The 21,794-nt window shown below is 33.8% G+C and overlaps 2 protein-coding genes and 1 non-coding gene across 3 annotated transcripts; all 3 read left to right on the forward strand.

Annotated features, from left to right (window-relative positions):
- The first annotated feature begins 1,138 nt into the window (after positions 1 to 1,138).
- LOC106417756 lies at positions 1,139 to 2,578 on the forward strand. The gene has a single exon (XM_013858512.3). It carries the CDS (start codon positions 1,207 to 1,209, stop codon positions 2,341 to 2,343), a length of 1,137 nt encoding a protein of 378 aa, XP_013713966.2. The 5' UTR covers positions 1,139 to 1,206; the 3' UTR covers positions 2,344 to 2,578.
- Positions 2,579 to 6,902: 4,324 nt separating this feature from the next.
- LOC106416732 lies at positions 6,903 to 10,339 on the forward strand. The gene is made up of 2 exons (XR_007328786.1): positions 6,903 to 7,346; positions 7,871 to 10,339. It is a non-coding gene; the product is annotated as an uncharacterized LOC106416732 (transcript).
- A 4,748-nt stretch (positions 10,340 to 15,087) lies between these two features.
- LOC106417660 (probable calcium-binding protein CML16) lies at positions 15,088 to 15,910 on the forward strand. Its single transcript, XM_013858440.3, has one exon. It carries the CDS (start codon positions 15,319 to 15,321, stop codon positions 15,802 to 15,804), a length of 486 nt encoding a protein of 161 aa, XP_013713894.1. The 5' UTR covers positions 15,088 to 15,318; the 3' UTR covers positions 15,805 to 15,910.
- Positions 15,911 to 21,794: the final 5,884 nt, after the last annotated feature.

The raw sequence follows: 21,794 nt of genomic DNA on the forward strand, positions 1-21,794 counted from the left end.
GATAAAAGCAGATGTACCGATCATCCCTAAACTCATAAAACACTTTAACATGGGCATTATAGAACCAAAAGCTAAAATGAAGCAGAACTATAATGATAGCCTTGAGCTTGAGATCGTACACGAAGAGATTTCTTTTGATTGCAAAGGGAAGCACTCGAAGGCTTCACAGTTCTCACATGCGTAAAAATCAAATCAATCAACAGCACATATGATAAGACTTTGAACTTGCAGTCATGTAGATGATTCAATTGCACAAATTCTCTTTGCAATCCGGCAACTGGTTCTGGATCCAACCCGCTTTCTCAATGAAACCTAACTCTCACACGTCGTTCCTTCCGTTTCTCACCGGAATGCTCCTATCCAAAAGCCAGTCCTCCGATTCGTCGTCTCTTCCTTCTATCTCTGTATTCAAAACCATCCTAGTCGTAACTGGCACCGCTAATGCCAATTCTTGCGGTAGAGCTCCAATCCGATGAGTAACCTCCTTTGTCGAGTTCATATTTTTAAGGAGGATTTTGAACGTCTGATTTGCACACCAAGAGACATCATCATCCATCGATATTTGGCAAGGGAGATCAAATTATATAGGGAGGCTGGGTAAGTTGAAGAGCTTGTTGTTCCATGGTTGAAAAAGGCTTTTGTGGATTCGTTTAGTGGATGAACCCTAGCTTTTTAATGGCCGACGTTAGGACTTCTAGGTAATAGAGAGGAACAGAAACACCTTTTCCACAAGCGTAGGAGAAAGAGTAAAACAAAAAGATCAGCGATTTTGGCTGGGCGATTTCTTAGATATGTTTGGATTCATATGGTGATTTGAGAAGCGTTTACGTTGAATGTAGATGATCGCTTTGAATGTGAATGGTTAGACATATAACAGCTTACGATCTGAGGTTTTACGGGAGAAAGAAAAAGATATAAAGTTTTTTTTTCTTAAAAGCCGAAGAAAAGAAAAAGATAAAAGACCAAAGATTACGATCTGAGGTTTATTAGATATTTTTTCTATTTTTAATCTAAAAAGTAAATTAAATATATATGATTTTTAAAAATAAAATAAAAATAATATGTGGATCCCACAATACGCATGTGGACAGGTTTGGGAAAGAGCAAAAACTCCTCTATTATAAATAGATTCCTATCAAGAAAAGAAAAGTAAATACTTGACTTTTTATTCTCTTTTTTCTCTCTGTTCTGTTTTGTTTGCCCAACATGAAAGACAGAGGAAAGAGAACAGCAACGGAGCGAAGAAGCGACGACGCTTCATTCTATTACAGCACGCCTTCCGATCTCTCTTGTCGGAAGCATCCGTCTGTTTCCGCTGTCGGAATCTGTCCGTACTGTCTCAACGACCGTTTAATTAACCTCGTATGCTCCGAATGCGGTGAACAGAGACTCTCTTCTTGCTCATGTTCCGAGGTCTCTCCTAATCCGACCTCAAACGCCGCCGGAAACGTCGTCCGGATCTCTTCTTTCATCGACGAAGAGGCGACGAAACAGAGAAAGACGACGGAGAAGAGTCGAAAAACAGAGGAAGTTGTGGTGTTCAAGAGGAGTAGTAGCAGTTGCGTTGAGATTAGTAAGAGGAAGCATCATAGATTCTCGAAGATCGGAAGGTTCTTCCGGAAGATTAATCTCATAAGTGAGAGAGCTTTGGATTATAAAAACGATGGTAAGAAACAGAGTGTTTCGAGATCAAGATCTCTGTGTAGTTTCCGCGGAGGAAACGGGTGCTTTGTCGGGTCGGAAGAAGACGGGTCGTCTTATTCCGGTGCAAGGAGCTCTTTCTCCGCCGCGAGGAGCTTGAGCGTCAATGGCGGGTTAGGGGTTTTCGATACGACGACAGAGCATCGGAAGAGCAACTTCGAAGGGAGGAAAAGCAACTTCAGCGAGACGACGGAGACTCGGAGGAGTAACTTCAGTGAATCAGAGCCGCCGCGAAGAAGCTGTTTCGAGGGGAGGAAGAGTAACTTCAATGAAACAGAGTATCCACGGAGGAGTAATTTCAGCGAAACAGAGTATACTCGGAGGGAGAATAATTATCCACAGAGGAGCAACTACGAAGCAGCAGCAAGGACGAGTGATTCGTGGGCGATGAGTTTCACGAGAAGGGTTTTATCGGCGAAAGAGAGTTACTTCACCGGAGGAGAAGAAGAGAATGAGCCTGGTTTCATCGAGATTAAATTCGATTCCTCTGGACGAGTTGTAAACGACGTCGTTTTGGAACACGAAGGAGGAGGGTCTTGCCGGTTAACCACGAAGGATCGAGAGGTGAGTAGGAGTCGAAGGAGCTTCAAAGGATGGAAATGGATATTCGGACATCATCATCATCATGATTGTGGAGATTGAAGAAAAGAAATGAATTTTATGGGATCCAGTAAGGAACAATTGTGCTGTTTGTGTGATCCGATGTCAATCTTAGTCAGAAAACTTTGGGTTTTTTAATTATTTTTTCATTTTGTTTTGTTGAATACATCGAAATTGGAATTCAAGTTTAACGATTTTGAAGGGTAACGTTATGAGTGTACCAACACAAGTTACACAGCATAACACAACTCAAATATCAACCGGTTATTTAACCAAAGTCCTATTTTGCAATTTCTTAGAGTTGTTATGTAGTATTTATTGGTTAGTTGATTAATTTGCTGTGGGACAATGCACACGTCCCTGTATATTAATTCCGGAGCATTACAATATCTTTTCGTACTCATGTGTCATCACGAGAATGATTCTTAGAATTGTTAAAAAAATAAGTTGGTTCATATAAACATATACTATGTTTTTTTATCAAACTAACTATCAAATTAATTAATAGTGTACAAATTTTTTTTTCTTTAAATAAAAACTACAAAATTACCTAATATGGTTAACATATATATGACAATTAATGATTATAAATAATACAAATTTGATAAAAAAAATTCTAGCCACTCCCTTTTTTGTTTAATTTTATACTATTAAAAGAAATTAAACAATCACATTAAGCATATAATAAAAACAATTAGATTTTTTCTTATATGTTATATTTTGAATTTTTAAAAACGACTATAAATTACTAAAAATGGTAAAAGTCTCACATTAAAAAATTTGTGATCACTGGTTTAACTTTTTTTTTGTTCAAGCAGGATACAAATGATCATATATCATAGGGGTAGGCGTTCGGATACATGTTCGAGTTTTTATTGGATATTTCAGTACAAAGGTATAGAACCCGTTCGGGTATTTCTACACTTCGAGTCGAGTTCGGGTATTTTATGTTCGGGTTCGGATATTTTAGGTCAGGTTTGGATATTTAAATTTTGAAGAAAAAATAAATAAATTATTCATTATTTAAGTTTGTTGTATTTAAAATATATTTTAACTTAACTACTTTTTTAATTTTTAAAAGATTAAACTATTAATAGGTTTGGAGATAAAACTTTAAAAATAGAAATACACTAATTTAGTTGTTGTTTTGAAATTTTAAATGCAACTTTTGTTAATGCAAGAAACAAGAACTTGATATGTATTTTAAGTGAGTAACAAATGATTTTGTGCATAATTATATGTATATTATCTAATTTTGAGCAATAAGAATCATTAATATAAATATTTTGAATAAAATGAGAGAAATAAACTAGAAATATAGGGTTCAGATATTACCCGTTCGGATTCAGATATTACCCGGACTGGTGAAATAAGTAATTTGTTTTGTTGTTATAATTAGATGATTTTTAGACCGAGCTGGTGAATATATACTAGACAAATATTTATATTTTGAGTCTGCACTTATATTATATAACAGCTTGATATATTAGATTTGAACACTAACCTGTTAATATAGTTTGCCGGTGATTTTTTTTCAAAATTTTGATTCTTAGATATGTATATGGAGTGAAACTAATTTTTGTAGATGTCCATTTTTTTTAATTGACACTTATGTAATTCACTGAATTCATAAAAGAAGTTAAAAAAGAAACTTAACTCATATCAATGAAACAAAGACGAGAACGAAAGTACAATTCTATAGAGGCAGAAAATTAAATCACTTATGCAGAGTCAATAGTAAACAAATCGAGAGCAGAAAACCTAATCCCCTTTCGTCATCATACAATCGATGTTGCCTATTTGGTTTTGGTGATTTGTGTCAGCCGCAAAACTTAATTTTTTTTTGTGTATATGAAGTCTTAAAAATAATTAAAATGAGATGTAATACTAACTCTTCAACAATGATGATATATTTAATAGACCAACATTTGTATTTATCATTTTATAACCGATAAAGATTGAAGTGTTGTAAAATGTTAAAATCATTTCATAAACAAATATTATTATAATAATTCACTTCGCACGTGCGCGCGGATTATCATGTAGTATATAAGTATATAACATACATGACACAAGTCCCTTCACAGAAAACATTAACGGGTTTTAAAATCGGCCCAACCCCAAATATAGTTAAGCTCGCAATGTTGCAATTGCAAGCTAGTCGTATATAATTTTCTCACTCAGTAACCATTCACTCGCGGAACTCATGAAATCTAAGAAATTGTAAATACTGATTAATTTCTTTCCATGAGCCCTATCAATCATGTCGGCATGGATTTATGCTTTTTAATTATACTTAACTAAAATAATAGTGACTTTTAAGGTACATAGATTATAAGAGCATCAATAACGCGGTCTCTTGTCTTGGGTTTTTAGTGTTTTTAGGTTAAAAAAAAAATAAAAAATCCCCTATATATTAATTGAGAAACATTTGAAAAATTAGAACCTTAATTTTCTATTAATTAAAAAAAAACTCAAATCCTAGGTGGCACTCTAAATGCCTTCTAAATTTCATTTCAAATAATTCTAGAGCATCTAATATAAAATATAGTTTAATCTAATGGTGTCACATTATTCCATAATTATATAACACTAGAGAAATTATATTAACCTAAAATATAGGAAGTGTGTATTCTTTCCTTAAATAAAACATACGGAATTACTTAATATGATTTACATATATATGACAATTAATGATTATGAATAATAAAGATTTGATAACAATTTATGCATCCTTCTTAATTTTTGTTTAAATTTATATTATTAAAAAAAATTAAACAATCACATTAACCATATAATAAAAAAATTAGATTTTTTCTTATATGTTATATTTTGAATTTCTTAAAATGACTTTAAATTACAAAAATGAGGAAACCTTATATGTTATATATATATATATATATATTTTTTTTTAAAAAGACTTTAAAATACAAAAATGAGGACACCTTATATGTTATATTTTTCTTACATGTTAGAATTTTCTTATATGTTATATTTTGAATTTTTTTAAAACGACTTTAAACTACAAAAATGTAAGTTTTCCTTAAATATACGACTAAAAACATTAAAATGACATGTATCAATTCGATGGTTGATTTGAAAGCTTTCAAAACCATTTGGAAGATAAAAGTCAAAATAATTTAACTGTGGAAACAATACTGTTCACTTTTTTCAAGAATGTGTTCGATGGAAAAAATAAGGTTTTTATGTCATAATTTGTTTAATGTCCACTAGAGAACATTATATTAACTTAAAATATAAGAAGTGTGTATTCTTTCCTTAAATAAAAGCTACAGAATTACCTAATATGATTTACATATATATGACAATTAATGATTATGAATAATAAAGATTTGATAACAATTTTTGATTCCTTCTTCATTTTTGTTTAATTTTATATTATTAAAAAAAATAAACAATCACATTAACCATATAATAAAAAATTTTGATTTTTTCTTATATGTTATATTTTGAATTTTTTTAAATGACTTTAAATTACAAAAATGAATAAACCTTATATGTTATTTTTTTTAAACGACTTTAAAATACAAAAATGAGGACACCTTATGTGTTATATTTTTCTTATATGTTAGATTTTTTCTTATATGTTATATTTTGAATTTTTTAAAACGACTTTAAATTACAAAAATGTAAGTTTTCCTTAAGTATACGATTAAAAACATTAAAATGACATGTATCAGTTCGATGGTTGATTTGAAAGCTTTTAAAACCATATGTAAGATAAAAGTCAAAATAATTCAACTGTGAAAACAATACTGTTCACTTTTTCAAGAATGTGTTCGAGGGAAAAAATAAGGTTTTTATGTCATAATTTGTTTAATGTCCACTAGAGAACATTATATTAACCTAAAATATAAGAAGTGTGTATTCTTTCCCTAAATAAAAGCTACGAAATTACCTAATATGATTTACATATATATGACAATTAATGATTATGAATAATAAAGATTTGATAACAATTTTTGCATCCTTTTTCATTTTTTTTAATTTTATATTATTAAAAAAATAAACAATCACATTAACCATATAATTAAAAAACTAGATTTTTTCTTATATGTTATATTTTTAATTTTTTAAAATGACTTTAAATTACAAAAATAGAAAACCTTATATGTTATATTTTTTTTTAAACGAATTTAAAATACAAAAATGAGGACACCTTATATGTTATATTTTTCTTATATGTTAGATTTTTTCTTATATGTTATATATTGAATTTTTTAAAACGACTTTAAAATACAAAAATATAAGTTTTCCTTCAGTATACGACTAAAAACATTAAAATGACATGTATCAATTCGATGGTTGATTTGAAAGCTTTCAAAACCATATGGAAGATAAAAGTCAAAATAATTCAACTGTGAAAACAATATTGTTCATTTTTTTAAAGAATGTGTTCGATAGAAAAAATAATGTTTTTATGTCATAATTTGTTTAAAGTCCGATCCGATCAACCCATGATGTATTAATTATAGTTTTGTTCCATTATTTTTAATAAAAATTGATCCGATCCATCGGAAAGAAATTATATAATAACAACAAAAAATATTTTATATATATAAATAAAATGATCAAATATATAAAAGAAACTATCGATAATATATACAAATAAATTTATCCTGCGCAAGGCGCCGGTCTTATACTAGTTGTGTAATTAAAGAAGAGACGTCGCTTAATCAAGGCTCAGAAGAAACGTTCCTTATGGACACGTGTCAGACATTCACCGCTCTTCCTCTCTCCCTCGACGAAATCGTTCGATGCAGCCTCTCTCTTTTCTCCGATCGGGTTGTCCTCTCTCACTCCGTCGACGCATCCGATCATCTCATCTCAGCCGTCTGTTACTTCTACCCGTTCTTCGATGGCATCCAGTACGGTGAATTCATCATCAAGCAATACCAACCTTTCCAGATTCTCATCCAACCCCTGTTTCCGGCCATCAAGGCCTTCAAGAGCTTCCCTTTCAATGGCTTCCTTATCTTCATCACTCTCTACTTCGTCGTCGTCAGGAACCAGAATTTCAGCAGGTACGGTGGGGTGATGGGTTTGATTTAGATGTGGTGATGAGTTTGGACAGTACGGTGTTCCTCTTCTTGCTTGTCTCTTTGATCTATGGTCCTTGAATTGGATTTGATTTGTATGCAATTATTAGAAAATGAGGCAGATTGGGTAGAGTTAGGTCTTGAATTAGATGTTATTGTGTAGCTGATGCAATGATTTTGAGAGAATTGTTAGATTTATAGCATGATGTCTTCGTTTTTAGATTGGAGATTACCGTTATCTAATTTTGTGCTCTATCTGAGACCTTTGTGTGAAACCTTCTCTGCCTTTGTTATGGTTAAAAGTCCTTCCTATCTTACTTGTATGTAGTGTTGATGTTCTCTTACTTCTTTATTTCATTCTCCTTTGTTTAGGATTGCAGATGCTGTATGTAGTGTTGATGCTCTCTTACTTATTTACTTGTATGTAGTGTTGATGTTCCGGTCGTTATGCACTTCGTAGAACTTCTATAGCAACTAAATCTTTACTTTAATAAATGAGTATTGGACAGGACTGTATGGGCAAAACACAGAGAGCATAGCATCTGAAATATGTGGATTCATCACTGTGCTGACCGGAACAGTTATACTGCATGAGACGAGGGAAGAGGAACAAGCTTCGTCTGGAACGTTGAGATGACATGAATCAGGGAAGAGCTTTAACGAAGAACATCTAGTAAGCTTGTACAGTCCTGAGTATTAGCAAGCAAAGGTAAAACTGAACTTAACTTCGTTTAGACTGAACGAAAAGATCATCCATCATCATCATCATCATCATCTTATCTATCTCTAGTGGGGGAACAATCTAGAGCCTTGTGTGTATACATGGATCGAGTTCATTTTTGGGGGATTTGCCGTTCACATTCATATTTTTGTTTTTTACTTCATAGTCTTTGTTGCGTAACTAGGCTTAGGATCAAGGTTCTAAAAATCGGTCTAGGCGGCGCCTAGGCCCCCGCCTAGGCAGCAACTCGGTCCTATCCGAAACGATTTTTTTTAAAAATCCGATTTTTTTTAAAAATCCGATTTATATGATTTAAATTGGTTTAAACTGTTCTAAATCGGTTAAAATCGATCTAAAATTGTGTATATATGTTAAATAAAGCAATAATATTATTACAAATCTACAAATTTGTCTACTTTCTTCTGTTTTGTATATCTAATTTTGATAATTCATCACAATAATTTTATAATTAAATTTAAAAAACTAAAATATGTTATACAAATGTATAAAATATATAAAATAAATCAACAATTTACTAACGCCTAGGCCTCGCCTAGGCCCCGAACAATCCGCCTAGTCGCTAGTCCTCTATAAAGCGCCTAGTTACCGCCTAGCGATTTTTAGAACATTGCTTAGGATTATAATCACTTTGTGCATAACATTTTCAACTTTCCTTTTGGCTTTGTAATGGATTTTTTTTTACAATGTTTAATTGTTTTTTAAGAACTCCTAAATAAGAGACTCTCATTGGAGCATAAAAATGTTGGTATCTCTTAACTAAATTTCTTAAGTAATATTTAATACTTAAAAATTATTAAGAGACCCAAAGTGAGTTTTTGGGTTAATGATGCTCTAAGGACAGAACCTAGGGTGAACCTTTAAATTCACTCCACCCTTTAGGACCAATCAAAATGACACATAGATTATTAATTAAAAAACATTAAATTAGATAAAAAATAGCTACAAAAAATAAAAACGCTAATTTTAACGACGCTAACGCTTCCAGCTAAACCCTAAACCCTAAATCTTAAATTCTAAACCCTATACCCTAAATTCTAAACCCAAATCCAAACCCATAAACCCAAACCCTATACCCTAAACCTTAATCCTAGACCCTAAACCCAAATTATATACCCTAAACCCAAAAACTAGACTATAAACCTAAACTCTATACCCTAAACTCAAGTCGTAGATCCTAAACCCAAACCGTAAATCTTTAACCCAAATTATATACCCTAAACCCAAAACCTTAACCATAAGTCCAAACGGTAAATCTTAAACCAAAACCGTAAATCCTAAACCCAAAACCTATACCCTAAACCCAAATCCTAGACCTAAAATCCAAACGGTAAACCCTAAATGCAAACCCCAAACTTAGATGTTATGGGTTTGGGTTAAGTTTTACGGTTTGGGTTCAGGGTCTAAGACTTGGGTTTAGGGTATAGGATTTAGGTTTATAGTCTATTTTTTGGGTTTAAGGTATATAATTTGGGTTTAGGGTCTAGGATTAGGGTTTAGGGTATAAGGTTTGGGTTTAGGGATTTGAATTTGGGTTTGGGTTTAGAATTTAGGGTATAGGGTTTATAATTTAAGATTTAGGGTTTAGGGTTTCGCTAGAAGCGTTAACGTCGTTAAAATTAGCGTTTTTATTTTTTTGTAGCTATTTTTTATTTAATTTAATATTTTTTAATTAATAATCTATGTGTCACTTTGATTGGTCCTAAAAGGTGGGGTGAATTTAAAAGTTCACCAGTTTTGTTCAGATTATAAGATTTACAAAGTTTAACTCCAATAAGAGGACTTTAGAGGGAGTTTGGAGATTGAAAGAGTTTTATGTTGTTGAACTAGAAATGAAGAAATAATTGACTTTCTCTGTTTCTGTTCTTTCATTCTTTTGATTCATCGTTATCACTAGGTCTGTGCAGATTATTGGTTTAGCTTAGCGTGGACCTATGCTGAAAATTTGGGCAATAGGACTCGATTCTGGCATGAACTTGCTTTATTTGTATGGACCATAAAAATTAATTCAGACACGGTCGGTATGTAGATTTTTGGTCGGTTGGCCCTTAGGGTTTTGGACCACTACAACGTCATTAGTCATCAGCATAATTTACTTTTTTTTGGTAATCAGCGTAATTTACTTTTGTATGTCTAAGAGATCAATAGTCACTGTTGACGATTATTATGCCATTTTACTTCTTTTGAACTTATGAATATTGGTCATTTATTAAAAACAAACTTATGAATATTGGTTGATTTGTTTGAAGCTCGAACATGTACACATATGCCACCAAATGCAATTGCATTAACGTTCTGTATATATATTGATTTAGTGCAGGACTGCGATGAGTAAACAAAAGAGCAACTAGTAAAGATCATGGACGTATAGTTTCTGATCATGCTATACTACTTGATTGATTTTGATGACTTGTCGAGATTGACGATAACAAATAAAAATAAGTTATCAGTTACAAAAAAAAAATCAGTTATGTAAGCATGACTTACTAGTATTGCCGAACTAAACGTTTTTAAGACAGAAGACATGCATGGTTGAAGTGAGAGACATTTGGCCATGTATATTTCATCTCCGATATGAAACAAAAAACGATTTTTATTGTTTTTTTTATAATGAGTAGATATGAAAGAAAAACTTGTTGATATATATATATTGAAACAGATCGATGTATAATAAACTTAGAATTAGTTTGTTATTAGCATTCATGTAAGTGTTTGTGAAGTTATTTTATTTCTGTATGATCCTATAAATGTTGTCTTACCGATTATGTTATACCTTATCATGAAAACTATTTTTATTATTATCAACTTTTAATCTTAGTTTACCTACTTTATCTGGTAATGGCTTAGGGATGGTCGTATAGGAAAAGGTCAATGCATGTATTTGCCCAACGTATCAATGTATCAACCTATCTTGATTCTTGATATTCCGATTCACATAGCTAGCCTATGCTTAGATGTTTATTAAAACGATATTTAGAGTGTATACAATGGACAACTGTTCACAAACAGCTTTGAATTACGTCTTATCTTTTTGTTCAACTCAGATGAAACTTATTCAGTATTTGATTTCAATACACTTTAGTTGCTATTTCCATAAAGATTTGTAGCCATATGAGTATTTCAAGAATACTATCTGTAAACAGGATCCTTATTTAAGTTATTATAACAAACTGTTTGAGCTAGATAAGAAATGATTGATTCTTGCTTGATGGAAAACCATTTTCTTCGTCCATGCCCTACCAACAAGAATAGCTAGATCGAATGGCTACATTAATGTAGAGTGATGGTTAAGGAAAATTAGAGCATCTCTAACCCCACTGAAAAATTTACTGCAAAATGGAATGAATTATGCAGTTGTGAACAAACAAAAAAAACATTACTGCACAACTGCATAATCCACTTCATTTTGCAGTAAATTTTGCAGTGGAGTTGGAGATACGCTTAGCCACTATTATTGTTATCTGTTCACACATTTTTTTTTGTCAACCTGTTGACACATTATATTATCTAAAAATTATATTCAAGTCCATATAACTTCATTTATTATATGTGCTTCCTTAATTAGCCTTCTCCCAATGTTTTCCTTCTATAGAAGCAATACCAAGGAGTTCCTTCAAACCAAATATTCCAAATTGCTACAATATGTTAGGATTCAGTTTGTTCTTTAATCTCTTCCATTGTCTTTCTCCTTCAAGATTCCATGGAACAGCTTAACACATTTGTAGCTGATTGCCTTGTTGTATCGTGTTGTTGCAACTCTCTTGTTCTCCAAATCGCAATCTTTATCTTCCTTGACTCCCTGAAAAGCTGGTCTAGAACACGAGAAAGTTTTTTGCAAAATGGGGGATAAACCAAAGGATAAAAAGAACGGGTCTCAGTTGTGAATGTCGAGAAAATACAAGGCTTGATTCGGAAAGGAGAAAAGACTCTATGAGTATAGAGATGCAAGGTTTTGGATGTTGAAGAATTTGAAGGCTTAGGAGAAGTTTTCAATGAATAGTGAGTTTTTTTTAAGCTTCTGGGGAAAAGAAAGGTTCAAAATTCTCGTCAATGTCAAGTTGTGTTAATAACAACTTTGACCTAAGATTTGTAAGTTGTTATGAGATACCTGAAGAATATTTATAATATGTATGTATTTTCACAACTTCACATATTGAATTTAATGGAAAAAGAAATCCACTAGGTTGGTGTTTCGCTTGTTCCAAACTTCAGAAATTCATATTATATCTGCCAAATATTTTTCTGGATAATAAGAGCAGGATTATCCAGGTCTCTTAAGTGAGTCTTTAATGTTAATTAGCATTAAAAGGAAAAGGAAAATGGGAAATTAGAGAAGAAACGTATCTAAATCAAGAGGCACAAGAACCGTGTCTTAAGGACACGTGTTCTGATTTAATTGGAAAGGCGATTTTGAGAAGGGAAAAAAACACGTTCACCTTCTCTTCTTTTCGTGCTCTCTCTCTCTCTCTCTCTCTCTCTCTCTCTCTCTCTCTCTCTCTCTCTCTCTCTCTCTCTTTCTCTGTGTATGAAAACAGGATTTCCATCTGTGAATCGAAGCTGGTGAGTCGAATCGAAAGGCCAATTCGTTGTTGTTTTGGTTTTGTGTTGAGATTTTGAGAAGGGAAAACAAACTGGTGACCAAATCACAGAAAATAGCGACTGTAATCGACGCGGTGATGCCGTATAGACTTCTGGAGGAAGCGACAGGTTCTTCTTCGGAGGGAGAATCAACCCCCGTCGACGCCGTTATATTTGTCGGGATGTCTCTGGTGCTCGGTATAGCATCGATGCATTTGCTTCGCGGGACTAGAGTTCCGTACACAGTCGCTCTCGTCGTCATCGGTATTGCTCTTGGATCTCCCGGTTCGATTTCAATCCTTCCTTTGGTATTTACTCTCACTATAAGCTATTTTATCATGAAATTTGAAAAAACTCGTGGAGTAGTTTCTTCCCCGATGGCTGTTAAAGTCAACGCATCGAAGCTTGTTTGATCTCAATTTTGGTTTTGGTTGTTTTCAGAGTATGGAACTTACCATAACCTTAGGAAGGTTGGCCATGGGATTCGTATAAGGCAGAGTCTTTCCCCAATTGATAGTTGTAAAGTTGATAGCTTTTGTTTCCCCTTGGAGCTGCTTGATGCTCTCAGATTCTCTTATAGACGTTTCCTAATGTTTCATTGATTATTGCTTTATTGGTCCTTGTTTGTGTTGTGTGTAGCTGGTGGAAGATTCAATGGTGAAGCTTGATAAAATATGTAGAGAAGCAAACGTCAAGGTGGTTTTTATTCGATCTTACGGCCTTGTTGGGCTTGTTCGTGTGTCAGTAAAGGTAATACCTTTCTTGGTTCAGTTTTGTCTGAAAACTAGGAATTACTGTTTTGTTTTTGAGTGTTGGCAATTGGAATATGCTAAGTTGTCTTTCGTTTTCTTTTTCGTCGGAGCACACTATAATTGACTCAAAGCCTGATCATTTTCTTGATGAACTTCGCTTGAATAATCCATGGCCTGAACTCAAGAGGTACTCTACTCTCTATTCCTCGCTCATTATGTTGTTTTGGCTTCCTTTAACCTTGTGGTTATTCATTGAACTGCAGGTTTGTGGTAGAATTTCAGTATCGGTTGACAGAAGAATCACAAGATTTTCTGGCAGCGCTATTTAAGGTTTGTGGTAGAATTTCATTAATTATTGTAGAGATGTATTGGACAAATGGTATCACTTTTCTATTTTGTAATCTTGTGTAGTCACTCTCATCCTCATGTATCACTTCTGTATTTTTTTGTAATCTTGTGTAGTCACTCTCATCCTCATGTATCACTCCGATTCTCTATATAAAACCAAACGACCAAACATTTACATGCATCACTCTGATTCACAAGTTCATTTTCTCTCCTTCTCACCATACCAAACAGCAAAACATTTTGATCGCATGTTCTTTCTACTATCTCAAGTTCTTTTTTTCTTTCTCGAGAACAAACATTCTCGACTTTTAAAAAACAACCACACACACTCTTGCTTTCACACCACCATGTATCACTTTTGTATCTCTTGCATTCACCACCATGTATCACTTTTGTATTTTTTTGTAATCTTGTGTAGTCACTCTCATCCTCATGTATCACTCTGATTCCCTATATAAAACCAAACAACCAAACATTTTCATGTATCACTCTGATTCACAAGTTCATTTTCTCTCCTTCTCACCATACCAACACAACCAAAACATTTTGATCGCATGTTCTTTCTACCATCTCAAGTTCTTTTTTCTTTCTCAAGAACAAACATTCTCGACTTTTAAAAAACAACCACACACTCTTGCTTTCACACCACCAAAGTCATCTTCTCTCTTTGCTCATCTTCCCTAAGTTTAATAAAAAAAAATTAATAATTTTTTATTTTAATAACTCTTAGTTAAGAGACTTGCATTGGATAATATAAATGTTCCGGTCTCTTAGCTAAGTATTTTAAACTCACATTTATTACCTAATAATATTAAAAAACAATTAAGAGACCCTTAGTGAGTCTCTAGGATAATCATGCTCTAAGTCGTGAAAGATTTAGGTTACAAATAGATAGAAAACAGAACAACTAGCATTTTTTTTTACTTAACAAATACTAGAATAAGTGGTTTGGTCAGAAAATATATAATAAGTTTGATTGGTATTTCAATTTTAGAATGGTAAAGAAAAAATGTAACATACTTATAGTAGGTTAGTTGTATATTTTCAAAAAAAAAATAAATATACAACACATCACTTAAATATATAAGATACTGACAGTAGGCAAAATCGATTTTAAATAGATTATGTATAATGTAAATCATATATACTATGAAATCAAACTGTCCATTTAAATATTTAAATTTATTACAAAATAGAATAAAACATAATCAATACTAGTAAACAAGAATATAGTTGTCTAATAATGTGCTTCCTACTCAATTTCCAATTTAAATGATATCACCGTCAACCCTTTATCTCGACCTATTTAATATCTTATCAATAATTGAAAAACAAAATTCATAGTACCAATCAATAAAACAGAAAAGATAATGTAATTAAATTTTACTTTACTACGCGGGAATACAATTCAACGATAATAATTTTGTTAATTTTATTATTTCAACTTCGTCTCCGTAAACGCGCTTCTTCGTCTTTAAGAACTATTCACCATTCAAATCCAATTCCAAGAATAATAATTCTCTTCCTTCTTCCTCCGTCAATGGCGTCCGCGAAACCAACCGATCAGATCAAACAGCTCAAAGACATCTTCACTCGCTTCGACATGGACGGAGACGGAAGCCTCACACAGCTCGAGCTCGCCGCTCTCCTCCGTTCCCTCGGCATCAAACCTCGCGGCGATCAAATCACTCTCCTCCTCAACCAAATCGACCGTAACGGTAACGGTTCCGTCGAGTTCGACGAGCTCGTCGTCGCGATTCTCCCCGACCTCAACGAGGAGGTGCTCATTAACCAGGAGCAGCTCATGGAGGTTTTCCGTTCGTTCGATCGTGACGGTAACGGTCAAATCACGGCGGCGGAGCTTGCTGGGTCAATGGCTAAAATGGGACATCCGTTGACTTATCGCGAGTTGACGGAGATGATGACGGAGGCTGATTCTAACGGTGACGGTGTTATTAGTTTTAATGAGTTTGCGCATATCATGGCTAAGTCCGCCGCTGATTTTCTTGGATTAACGGCTGCTTGATTCTCTTATGTTTGTTTTTGATTAAATTGATTATTTTCTAATGCTCAGTTGTTTTATTGTATTATGCAACCTTGAGTAATTTAACAATGGGCGCTAATCTTCCCTCTTTTCTTCTAATTAGTTTATGATATAGTTGGTGTGACTTAAAATATCTAGTTGGTGACTTTATCAAGATTGACTTTTGATGAGATATGAAAGAATAATCATGATGAAAATGTATTAAGGTTAGTACTCGCAAGAAGCTCATACAAGCACATTAAGTCACATTTATATAAATCATCTAACCTTACACAAATAGAAATATGAAAATATTCTAGTAACATTCTATTAACAATCAAGTCGTATTAACACATAAATTAAAGAGATCTTGATCAATACGATATTACAGTCTATGATAGCTCTAAATCCAGATAAAACGTACTCAGTAGACTAAACCAGTTGCACGTACTCAGTAGACTAAACTAGTTGCAGTGTTTCACGATGAGCCATGATAGTCGAAACAGTGTTTTTTATTTTGGGTCAGAAAGTCGAAACAGTTTAGTTTTTTTTTTTTTTTTTTTTTTAATGAATGAAATTTTATTCATCAAAAAAACTTTTTTTTACATCATGTGCGGTCCTAATTCAAAAACCCTTTCACATTGATTCTTCAAGAACTTACATATAAAACCAAAGAGCTATATTCTTGTCTCAAACCAAAATTGGAGGACTGTTTCCATACTCTTCTTCCTATCCTTCTTAATCAAACTCAACTTGTTCCTTATACCCTTATCAATGGTCTTCTTCAAAACAGATATAGGCATGACATTCTCCTCATGTTTTATTTTGTTCCTTTCCTGCCAGATTGCATAGATAACTGATTGGAATGCATATCTGCTGCAAAAAGATCTCTTCCTTTCTCTAACACCATCACATAACAGAGGCACAATGATGGACCAGACGTTGGAGTAAGAGCTTCTCAGAATTCCAAGAGAAAGATATTCCCAAACTTGTGAAGAGTAGGAACATTCCAAGAACAAATGGTTTCTGGATTCCATTGCCATTTTACAGAGGACACAAGTAGTATCTACACTTTGGTTCCATAAAGCTACTCTGTCCATGGTAGAGAGTCTGTCTAGCATAGCCAACCAGGACATAAACGCGTACTTCGGAGTAGCCATAGCAAACCAAACACCTTTAACCCAGTCACATCACACATAAGTTTTCCGAACCATCTGCCACGTCTCCTGAGTCAAGAAAGTTGATTTGAAACCCGACCTCCATTTCCAAAGATTTACATCCTCCACATCCTCTCTTAGCTTCTCTTTTACACTAGACAACTCCACTTCAATAACATTGAGGGTCACTGTTCGATGCCTTCTTCTTCTTTTATTACTCAAACAAACATCCTCAATTGTAGCTTCTCTCTTAATACCCAAATCAATAATTCCTCTATCTCCAAAGAGATCAAACAGCACTCCCTGATCCGACCAGTTATCAAACCAAAAAGAAACATGTCGACCATTCCCTATCTCTTTTTTAAAGAAAGGCTTCGCAGTCTCCCTCAACTTCAGTATCTTTTTCCACGTCCAAGACCCCATTTGTGTTTTCCCACTAACTGACCAGAAACTCTTCTTCTTCAGAAGATAAATCTTTATCCATCTTCCCCAAAGAGATTCGCCCGACAACAACCTCCAAATAATCGTTAACCCATAGACCATATTCACTTCCTTTAAAGCTCTTATTCCCAAACCTCCTTCATTTTTCTGCCTACAAATATCACTCCATGCAACTTTTGCTCCAGATGATTTAAGAACCGGACCAGGCCATAGAAAAGAAGCACACAGCTGTTCAACCTCCTTCATACATTGACTTGGCAGCCTGAACACTGATGCCCAGAAATTCGCTATGCCCACCAGAACTGCTTTGATCAACTGCAGTCTGCCCGCGTACGAAAGATAGCTCCAAGTACCAATCTTATTTCTGATTTTCTCTAGTAGAGGTAAGTAGTCATGCTTTCTCATCACCTGAGTCATAAGGGGAAGACCTAAATACCTTACTGGAAGAGAACCAACAGCAAAGGGAAAATTCCTCAAGATTCTGCTATTGTCTTCCCCTGAAACTCCAGCCATGTAAAGAGTAGACTTTTCAATGCTTATACTCCACCCCGACCACTTCGTGAACTCATCAAATACAGATAAAGCTCCCTCAATTGGCTCCTTAGAACCTTCAACAAAAATCATCAAATCGTCGGCAAAACAGAGATGTGTAAGAGACAGAGATTGACAACGAGGATGAAACTTGAACTTCTTCTCCCGCACAGCCTTGTCTATCTTATGAGAGAGCACATTCATACACAACAAAAATAGATAAGGAGATAGAGAACATCTTTGCCTCAGACCTCTTGAACTCTGAAAGTACCCACCAAGCTCACCATTAACTTGAACATAAAATGAAGGAGTTGTTATACACAGGTTTACCCAGTGTATGAACCTTTGAGGGACTCCAATTGCTTCAAGACTTTGGAGCACAAATGACCACTGAACAGAGTCAAAAGCCTTCGAGACATCTATTTTCATCACACAGCGAGGAGATATTGTCTCCTTATGATAATCCTTGACTAGCTCCAAAGCTAACAGCACGTTTTCCATCAAAAGCCTTCCACTGATAAACGCAGACTGGTTTTCCGTGATCAACCGAGGAAGAAGGAGCTTGAGTCTATTAGCAAGGATTTTTGAAACCACCTTATATAGAACATTGCAGCATGCAATGGGTCTATAATCCTTCATTTCCAATGAGTCTGTTTTCTTTGGTACTAAAGCCAGAATGGTAGAATTTACCCCTCTAGGCAAAAACTCATATTTAAAAACAGACTGAACAGCAACCAAGAAGTCCTGAGCTACAACAGGCCAAGCAGTCTTGAAAAATTCACAAGGAAACCCATCCGGACCCGGAGACTTGTTAGAAGGCATGGCGAATAATACCTTACGAATCTCCTCTTGAGTAACTTCTGCTTCCAAGAGCCGACAATCCTCCAATGTACATCGAAACTCCATCAGATCTTTTAACTCGTCAGTGGTAGTACCAATATAAGAATCAGGCTTTTGGTTAAGAAACTCAGAGAAGAACCTCACTGCTTCTTCTTTTACCTCCATCTGCTTAGTAACAATTCTTCCATCCTTACATCTTACGGATGGAATTCTGACCGAATGGCATTATGGAAAGTTTTATTATTCTGACCCCCCTTGTCTAGCCAATGCAGCTTCGCCCTCTGTTTTAGAAAATACTCCTCCAAGCTAGCAACATGTATCCATCTTTCATAAGCCTCAACGTCCTCCTTTATAGTGTCATCATTTGGATTAGACAAAGTTTGCTGCTGCTTTTCACAAAGAATGCCATGAGCCTCTTTCGCTTTCCCTGTGAGGTTACCAAGCTTTTCCTTACCAATCTCTCTAATAAATTGTTTCAGATTTTTTAGCTTCTTTGAAAACCGGAACATCGCTGAAGTAGAATGGAATAGGACCTGAGTTGATTCCCAATAATCCTTGATCATAGGTAAAAAACTTGGCAAGCTCCCTATCACATTTACATACGGTCTTCTAATTTTCTCACTGGGAGGAAGAAGTTGTAACTTACATCTCATATGATCCGAACACCCTCCGGGCTCAAACACTGAATAGGCATTTGGAAACTTTTGAAGAGCAGCATCATTCACAAGAACCCTATCCAATTTTTTACAAATCACCCCTTCTTCTCTCTTGTTACACCACGTGAACAACGGCCCTTGATACCCCAAGCCTGATAGATTACAATGAAGAATCATCCTCTGGAAGTCTCTCATTCCACTAGAAAGCCTTCCCAACTCCGAAAAATCCCGAACTTTCCTCAACCTCCAATATCTCATTGAAATCACCCATGATAATCCAGGGTTTATTCATAAATAAAGCTGAATCATTATGGTAACAAAGGTCTTCCCACAAATCCTTTTTCCCCTCAGCTAGATTGTTTGCATAAACACAAGTACAAAAAAACTCCTCTTGGTCTTTCAATCCAAATGAACAAGTGATCAATTGGTCTATAAAGTGTCATACGAACCTCATCCCTCCACACGAACCAGATCCTCCCTCCTTGACTATACTCATAATTCATCATATAAGACCAGCCCCTGAACACAAAACTCAACATACTCTCCGCTTTTTTCTCCTTCACTCTTGTCTCCAAAATACTCCCAAACAACAAATCATTCTTTCCAACCCACTCTTTCACTATGGAATGCTTCAATAGTATGCTCTTCACTGTGTTAACAGCGTGAGCCCTAGCCTTCCGACATCTACCTCTACCTTTCTTCATCCCTGACTTTATCTTCTCTTTTTCTTGTTGATCAAATATTTCATCCTCTAAAAGATCATTTTCTGATACTTCTAACCGATCTTTCCCATCACACATATCTTCCTCAGCAATTATTTCACCCTCCTCTTCTTCATTCATATGTAACACTGAGTATTTCCAAACCAATATTTGAATATCCTCAGAGTTCTTAATCCCAAAATTTTGCACTCTTCCTGATTGCAGTCGAAACAGTTAAATAATTGAAATCGTTTGACAAAACAAAAATTAAATAGATAGTTTACTAACGAAAGTGTTATCAGACACGTAAAGACGAATGGGACCAATTGTATTGTATAAACAATTATCTCACCGAACCTCGCAGGATCCTTCTCTTTATGACTGGAAAATAAAAAATTTGCAGACTTTTCCCTTCGTGTGGTCTAGATCCAGTGTACTGGACAGTCGACATTGGACACATAAAACAAAAACATAAAAAGATAGGAAACAAATAAATCAAACTTTAATAATGAAGTAAGAAAACTAAAAGGAAGACGTAAATTGTCTTCTTTTTCTTTAAAAAAATTTGTTTCCACCATCATCGATTGAACTTTGTTGTACTATCAAATATTAATCAATCAATTATAAATACAATCAGAAAAACACAACTGGATATAGCTAAACAAAATGAAAATACACGAATTATGTGTAAAATATGAAAAATTACCACTGGTACCACATTCGTAGTACTACTTTTTATGTTTACACTGATCACTTTTACCATCACTTTTAATTAAGGGTAAAAGATCTTTATATCCATCGGGTTAACTAATCTATATTTAAGGTTTAGAGTTAAAGAGTTAGATAGGATTTTTGGATTGTGAAATTTATGATTCTAATAAATATATAAATAAATACTTAAAATTTTTAAAAAATAGTCTCAAACATAATTTTCAATTTTCAAAAAGAAATTTTTGAAAAAAAATTAAAAAAATTCAAAAAAAAATTCAAAAAAATTCAAAAAAAAAAAATTTACAAAAAAGTTCGAATTTGAAAAAGTATGATTCGAAAACATAAAAAAATATTTTTTATTTTTATTTTTTATTTATTTGAATAATAATTTATTATATATATAGATAACAAAGGTATAAGAGTCTTTTACCACTTAACGAAGAATGTATTTTTGAAAATATTTTTTTAATGGTGGTAAAGATGAAAAGCGATACCATGAAAGTGGTAAACATAGAATTTCCCGTAAAAATTTTCCATGTGTGGTGAACTACAGATGCTTCTTTGACACGGAATATCAATAAAAGATGCCCTAATCTTTACATTAGAGATGTATAATATATATGAGAAATTCCTTAGGATAATTTTTTTTAAAATTTTTGTCATAAAAATAGCACTCAATGAAAAAAATAACCGAAATAAGTTTTATTAACTAATCTAAACTTAGGGTTTATAGTTAAGGGGTGAGATTTTGGGTGTACGGTTTCAAATTTTTTTTTAAAAAAAAATTAAAATTAAAATTTTCAAAATAAAAAATAGCTATTTTGGTCTTTTTTTTAAGGCTATTTTTGTGACAAAAACTTAAAAAGTGTTATCTGAGAAAATTGCCATATATATATATATATATATATATCCCATATTGATTTTGGCTCCACCTAATAAAACAACCGTGTTGCAAT

This window comes from Brassica napus, chromosome C9, assembly GCF_020379485.1.
Source record: "Brassica napus cultivar Da-Ae chromosome C9, Da-Ae, whole genome shotgun sequence".
Classification (NCBI taxonomy): Eukaryota; Viridiplantae; Streptophyta; class Magnoliopsida; order Brassicales; family Brassicaceae; genus Brassica; species Brassica napus.